This window comes from Triticum aestivum, chromosome 5A (assembly GCF_018294505.1).
Source record: "Triticum aestivum cultivar Chinese Spring chromosome 5A, IWGSC CS RefSeq v2.1, whole genome shotgun sequence".
NCBI lineage: Eukaryota > Viridiplantae > Streptophyta > Magnoliopsida > Poales > Poaceae > Triticum > Triticum aestivum.
In genome coordinates this window covers 663640189-663648151 of record NC_057806.1, presented here as the reverse complement: position 1 = coordinate 663648151, position 7963 = coordinate 663640189, and the positions used below count along the sequence as shown (strand labels likewise).

The 7963-nt window shown below is 45.2% G+C and overlaps 1 protein-coding gene across 1 annotated transcript; it reads left to right on the top strand.

Annotated features, from left to right (window-relative positions):
• The first annotated feature begins 6891 nt into the window (after positions 1-6891).
• Positions 6892-7732, top strand: LOC123108282 (probable transcriptional regulator RABBIT EARS). The gene has a single exon (XM_044530104.1). The coding sequence runs from the start codon at positions 6907-6909 to the stop codon at positions 7450-7452; it is 546 nt and encodes a 181-aa protein (XP_044386039.1). The 5' UTR covers positions 6892-6906; the 3' UTR covers positions 7453-7732.
• The last annotated feature ends 231 nt before the right edge of the window (positions 7733-7963 follow it).

Sequence of the window (7963 nt, the reverse complement as noted above, 5' to 3'; positions counted from 1 at the left end):
CCCAGCTAAGTCCTCCAAACCAAAAGGTTTATCAACGTAGACATAGGGTCGTCCAATAGGGAATCTCTCGTATGACCAGAGCTGCAATAATAATGGACATCCAACAAGACTAGATTTTCTAGACTTCAACAAGCAAGCTTTGCACAGGCCTCTGTACGTAGCCGCTAACACAGCAGAACCAAAACTCCTCTGCAGAATATCCACAGGGCAACGTGCGTCAGCTATCTCTCATGCAATACCGATGAGTCGTGCATCGACAGTGGTCACGTGGTTCTCCGTAAACATTGTCTTGCCGAACAGCCAAAGAATATATGCCTCTAGAGACCGGTCAATCTGTGCCTCCGACAACTGAACGTCGGGATGTCCTAACGAGACAATCTACATAGAAACGTAATAATTGTATGAACAAGTAAGACACATCTAAAAAGTGGCCGTGAAAAGTAATAATTTGTTTATGGCCTCTAGACACATCTAACAAGTAAGACACATCTACATTGTATGAAACGTAATAATTTTTTTAAGTGGCCGTGATGGTTAGCTGAAACTGGCTCAACCATCTAAAAAGAGGTCCTTGAGGATCGTTGTCTATGGCCCTAGCAGTCGGGACCGCAGCCAAAAAACGGGTCTGCATCGCTACTTGCCACCCAGATTCTGCCTCTAAGGGACCTATGGTAGCACCGGCCAGAGGTAATCCCAACAAGTAAGACACATCCTGTAAAGTAGGCGCCATCTCTCCCCAGGGAAAGTGAAACGTATGTGTCTCTGGTCTCCATCTATCTACTAAGCAGGTAAGGAGTGACTTGTCGTAAGAGAAACATTTCACTTGCCTCTTGTGTAACTGCAATGGTTCACCTGCCTCATCTAAGTTCGGACCATCAATCCACTCATCCAATGTACCCTCAACCAGTCGTACCAAGGGTAGAAGTCCAGCCCAACTTAACCTACAAAATAAAGAGATTGTTAGCGGTTATGAAAAGTATGTCAAACATAGTAAGTCATTATATGGACTCCATTATATGCACACATACCTATCAACCCATGAATCGTGTATCAGCCAGTTAGTCTTTAGGGTACGAGTGACCAACACGTCTAAGTTGTTGCCCTCTTCCGTAAGGGCGCCCCAGTGCTTTCTATCGATGTTACCATTAAGCAACGGATACGAAGACATATCTGCAATTCAAACAACAAATCTCAGGTGCAAATAAAACATAGTACGACATATTACAAATTATAACATAGTCCTGACATATTACGAATTAAAACATAGTCCTGACATATTACATATTAAAACATAGTCCTGACATATTACAAATTAAAACATAGTCCTGACATATTACAAATTAAAATATAGTCCTGACATATTACATATTAAAACATAGTCCTGACATATTACATATTAAAACCCACTACGACACATTATATAGCTTGTGAGTTATTTCTTCCCCGTCCGCCCCTTCAGCCTCGACTACCACGACCACGTCCGCCTCTTGCTCCTGTTGTCGCAGCCGTCGATGTGGAAGCACTCGTCGATGCGGAAGCACCATCTTTGTTCAGGTCGGGACAATATTTCATCCTATGCCCATAAACCGCGCATAACAAACATTGTCTGGTTGCTCCACCAGCTTTAGACTGGTCCATATCGTTCCGGATGCGACGGGCCTTTCGTCTGCCCCTACTTGTTTGCCGAAGGTCTGGATGCGGGATGTATACTCTATCACCGTCGTTTACCTTGTTGAAATTGCCGACGACTCTAAACCCTGTCATCTCGCCTGTCCAGGTGTTAAGAACTGCCTCTTTTAAATAGTATGGGGACACGAAGGATATAGCATCCAACTCAATCTGGCCACAGGCAGCCAACACATGAGAGCAAGGTAGGTGCAACAACTTCGGTTTGTTGCATGTACACTCACACGTTGGATAAAATTCCGTTCCAATTTTTACCTCGTGTGTCTTCACCTCATTTCCAGATCCAAAACCATCGGTAGGAAGTTGAACCTCATACCACCTTTCTTGATTCCCTATGAGTCTGACAGTGTGCTTCTTTGCTTTCTCTATCTTCTTTGGCATGTATTCCATGACATGGCTACAATAAGGTGTGTTCTGATTATCTTCAATATGTTTCTTTGCTAACTCGTGCCTTTCTCTGAAATATCTCAAAGTGCCATGGAATACAGCCTCCACAATAGCTGTGAGTGGCAATGCTCTATTCCCTCTCAGCACAAAGTTATACACCTCTGCAAGATTGGTTGTCATGTGGCCATACCTAGCTCCATGTGTGTCATGCAGCAAAGACCAATTCATTGGAGGCTCTTTCTCTATCCACTCAGAAAAATTCTTTATTGCCCTTCCCATCTTTCTCTTAGTATTAGGAGGGTCAATTGTTGGCAAGTCACAAAGACCTACTGGCTCCTCTAGCTTCGCGATGAGTGCTGCTAATTTAACCTGATCTTCTTCCATTTTCTTCCTCGCACGGACCTGCTTCTTAGTAAACTCATCTAGTTTTGACCAAATAAATTCGTATTTCCGCTGCTGGCTCTGCTTGCATAATTTTTTGAACAAGTTCATCAACCGCTTGTTCTTGAACTGTGAGAAAAATTAGCCCCAAGATGGCGCATGCACCACTGGCTCTGCAAGTCCCTCCAAGGTGTTGGTTCGTCATCTGCTGGATTACGAAGTGTCTTCACGGCCTTCAATATACCAGCATGTCTGTCATGAATGACACACATGTTTGGTCGGTCCTTCACGATGGCAATTTTCACTTGGCGGAAGAACCATACCCAGCTGAGAAAGTTCTCACCCTCCACAAATGTCATGGCAAGTGGGATGATTTGATTGTTCCCATCCACACCAATAGCAGTCAGGATTTGCCCTCTATACTGACCGGTTAGGAATGTACCATCCACAAACATAACAGGGGGACAATGCCGGAAAGCTTCGATGCACATAGCAAAAGAGAAGAACACTCGTTTCAACACCTTGAAATCTGGTATACTCAGCAACCTCATGTGTTGTACGTTCACATAAGTGCCGGGATTCCTCTCCTTCAGTATGCCCAGGAGATAGACAACATTATCATATGAGTCGAAGAACGTCCCAAACCTTTCCTCCATAGCCTTCTGCTTAGCCCTCCAAGCCTTCCCATAAGGAATGACATAATTCCATCTGACCTTCACTGCTGTCTGGATGTGTTTTGCTTCCATATCTTTCTTCTCTACTATCTCAGTATACATGAGTTGCGCAATGAGACTTGAAGTCAGGTTCGGATGCTTGACCAGCAGGTTCGTCCTCACACAATTATGTGGGACGACAATGGTGACAACCCAGTGGATGTCATACTTTGGCACGTGCCCGTGCACCTTCCCAGGACAACCTGTTACAACACATTTCACGGTATAGTTTGTTGGACTTGATATGTGTGTCTTGAAAACCCTCTGCGTAGATATAGCCCACTTTATCACCGCATACTTCAATTTTTTCTTTGTATCAAACATAGCCCCTATTTGTACTTGGTTCAGATTATACTGCCATGGAGTCTCATGGCCATCGTTCACCGTAAGGCCCATGGATATGTCCTGCTCCCATGCAGAAGGAATCGGTACCTCAACTTCATCCTCAGAATTTTCAGAATCCAATTCCTCCACCAATCCATCCTCGTCCTCATCCTCCATCACCCTCTGCATTTCATCCCCTTCCTCATCCCCATCAGCAAAACTAGAACCAGCTAATATTATCGACTGTCTACTCTGCCCAGTATCAGGACCACAAACATTGTGTGGCACGTAGTCTGACTCTTTCTCGGGTTGGCTAGCATCCACATCTTGTGGCTGTGACCCGGATAAAACAATCTCGTTAGCCACTTCACTGCCTTGGCCGGGTTCATACCCCCTGTGGAGTTGTACGGTATTCTCCTCCTTCGGCACAGGTTGCACAAGTGCATATGGGTGGATTCTCCGGTCTCGGCAACGTCTTAACAGGGACAACCAATGCTGGCTCCTATCTACCGGCATCAACTCCCACTTGACATTTTTACAGGATTTGGTCCACAATGCATGAATACTGACGGAACATACTTCATGATCCAGACCGAAACTAGTTGTCAACCAGTACTTCAACTGTCTAATGTCCAGTCTGTCCGGGTCAGCTAGTGTCATGATGCCATTTTTAAACTCGCTAAGATCAACCCCCAACTCATTATATCGAACATTACCAGCGCCGTAGTAAATAGTCAGATTTACTGATTCAGACATTTTCACCTGTCAGACATTGTCATCCTCTCATTAATCACAACAAAGACTAATATTACCCGTTACACTAACTATGCACTAAAATGCCTCCACAAATATATTAACACTGCACTTCACAATATGACTTATCTAAACTAATTAAAATATACAATTCAGAGAAAATTTGTGATGGCATGGTTATACCTTCGAAGCGTGTGTCCCTAGCTTCTTGCTCCTCTCTTTCACTCAGCGGCACCGGCCACCTTGCGGAGTACTTGCACCACAGGACAACGGCAGCGCCGCCCCCTCAACGACCGGAGGCTCAACTCCGGTCACCCCCCAAGCTGCACCTCCTCGTCCACAGCAGCTGGTCCTCCTCACCACCACCTCCTTCCCAACCACACCTTCTCCACCCCACCATGGCTCCTCCCTCCAAACGCAGAAAATACTATCCCATACCCAAAAAAAACACCGTAGGCTGTTGGAGAATGGTATGATCTATCTATTCTGTGTCTTGGATGTGAAAATGGGTGCAAAGTGGTGGAGATCGGCGCGGGCTTGTGAGGTTACAGAGAAGAACGAGAGAGAGAGGAGGAAACAGAGTGCGAGCAGCCAGAGGAAGGAGACGGCCTGGCGAGCCTTATCCCGAACTCTTCGGTCAACTCTTGGCCGAAGAGCTCTTCGGCCGCCCGCTGGCCGAAAAGAGCCCACTTCGGCCGCACGTGGGCCGAAGCTACGATTTTCGGCCGGCCCGCCACCGACACCACCTCTTCGGCCCAGCCGAGCCCTACTTCGGTCAAAGCCTGGACGAAAAGTCCTTTTCGGCCAAACCCGGGCCGAAAACAACCTCTTCGGCCAGCGCGAGGCCGATGGGGTCATAGTTTTGATTTTTTTTCACGTTTAGTGCTATAGTTTCCGAATTTGCTGCACAAAAAGTTATAGTTTTGAAAAAAAATATCAGACGTTCTAACCTTTTTAATGTGGTTTGCTCACTAATTTCAGTTTGCATGTAGTCTATATTGAAATATTTAAATCATCTTGTATTTATGAACGAGAAGTTGTTGTGTATACATAGGATTATCATACTCCACCGTGCCATCAAACACAACCTTACGGAAAATCAGTGTACATCCGTCTAGTTCACTATTACTCTCTTAGTTTGTACTAAATCAACGACACTTAATATGGAACAGAAGGAGTACTAATTCTGTTGCAACATATGACATACACGCTAAGTAAATATACCTCCTATCATCTACACCTAGTGATGTTAGATCTCTGATAAACATCCACATGCAGAAGATTGATGTCCACCTAGCACCCAGCCCACCTTCCCCTCGCTATCTTCCCACTTCGCGCATGTGTGCTTGCGCGCGCGCGCTCTCTCTCTCCCTTCGCGCGCGTGTGTGAGAGCACAACTATCTCATTATCACGGCCACTATCTGCGGGTTAGCCGTCTTTATGACCACACCGCTGAGAACCAAATGAGCTACTACGTGCTCTACTTTTTCTCGAGGAATCATTGTGTACTATACTGAGTAACCAGATTTAATTTTGTCAGCGAGCCAACCGCAAACATTACTCCCTTCGTTTCTGTTTATTAAACTTTCTAAAGTTTGACCAACTATATGTATTTTTTTTGCTTCGGTACACTCCCCTAAAAGTTTGCACGAATCTTAAAGTTTGTATATCAATACACGTAACACCAAACTGGCTTCATCATAAAGTATATGTTCATGTTATATTTATTTAGCATTGTACTAGATGTTAATATTTTTTTGATATAATATTTGTCAAACTTAGCAAATTTGTCTTAGACAAAGCTGAAATGCAAAGTAAAAAGAAGCAGAGGGAGTACACGCTGGAATTAAAACTATCTTGTACGTGTATCAATGGACGCATCGTCTAAAATGAGTTATTCTGCAGTAGTTATGGCCGTTGCATTATTTTTATATGAATATATGTTATCCGTTGCATTATTTTTATATGAATATATGCTAGCCGTTGAACGATACAGAAGTTACCTTTACCGTCGCGGGAGAGTATCAGGTGATACCACCTCCTAAATGCTCCCACGATACCATTTCAAAAAAAATCTAATTTTAAATGTTTCAAAAAATTCTAAAAAATGTTGTGGATGTTCACATCGCATGGGTGTACAACCTCTACAAATTTCAGGTTCAAATACTAAATACAGATTGAGAAATAAAAAAAGACAAATCTAGATGTGAATAGTGGCGTTTTGACTTTTGCCTTTTTCGACACTATTTATGCTGCTGTATTTGTCTTTTCTTTCTCAATGTATATTTTGAATTTGGACCTGAAATTTTTAGGGGCTGGACATGTGATGTGAATATCCACAACTTTTTCAGAATTTTTTTTAATATTTAAAATTGAAATTTTTGAAATGGTATCATGGGGTGGTATCATGTGATATTCTCCCTTACCGTCGCTATGGATCTGGCCGACCCCTTTCCCCTCAATCCTGGCTCAGCCGAGGCGTCCTTGAGCCGTTAGCAAATTGACGGCCAGCCGGAGACGTGCGCGTCCACCGGCTGCACTAACGTGCCCCCCGATGAACAGTGCAACACGCGTTAGGTGAGCAGCGGTAGCTGTCTATTTAAACCTTTGCTTAGCACAACAATTTCCATGGCGAGTTAAGCTCTGGTCGACTCTGTAGCTCATGCTCACACGCACGCTAACTATCCATAGTGTAGCTAGAATGGAACAGCTGACGAGTGACGACTGTCAGCAGGAGGACGAGCTCAATCTTGGGCTCACCCTCCTCACCACGGCCGCGACGGAGCCCGGCGTCGGCTTCTTCCTCTGCGTGTACTGCGACCGTAAGTTCCGCAGCTCGCAGGCGCTCGGCGGCCACCAGAACGCGCATAAGCACGAACGTAGCGTCGCCAAGCGCCGGCAGCTGATCGCTGCCGCGACGCGCGTGGGTGCGCGTGCTGCGGCGCAGGACGAGAGGCAGCCCGGGTACCACCCCGGGGGCGGTGGCGATTTCATGTCTGCGGCTGGGAAGGCGAGGAAGACTGCTGCTGGAAAGGCGCACAAGCACGACAGGAGCTCGCCGGAGTACGACGATGGCGCCGACAATGTGGATTTGTCTATGGCTGGGAAGGCGAGGAAGACTGCTGCTGGAAAGGCGCACAAGCACGGCAGGGGCTCGTCGGAGTACGGCGATGGCGCCGATGACATGGACTTGTCTCTCAGGCTATGATCGACCTACTAGTTTGTCCCAGATCCACACCCAGCTTACTACTAGTTGACAGCGCGCATCCGCTACATGATTCGGTATGCCGAGGTCTTCTTTGGTGATTACATGTGAAACTGCTGCTATGCCTGCTTGTTTCAAGCTGTGTGTGTGTTGGATTCTTATGTTCTTTTTCCGTTGAGTTTTTCCTCATGAAATTCCTTGACCAGAAAGAAAGTTTGATCTTATGACCTTGCTAGTTGCTAGTGTGTTTTCGAGTGTTTATGTTGGGTTGGCTTTGTGCATCGTAATTATGCAGAGGCCGGGTGTATGCTAGTGTGTTTTCGAGTGTTTATGTTGGGTTGGCTTTGTATCCTCTCGATGCTCTATTTGAGCCAATAAAATTCACCCTTTATCTAAAAAAGAAAAGAAGTTTGATAATTTACATTTATCCGTCCAAAATTCGTGCTTGCTTTGTCTTGTCTGCTGGTCTTTGTTTTGATTTCATTGCTTAGCTTTTTCAAATAATTCAAATATA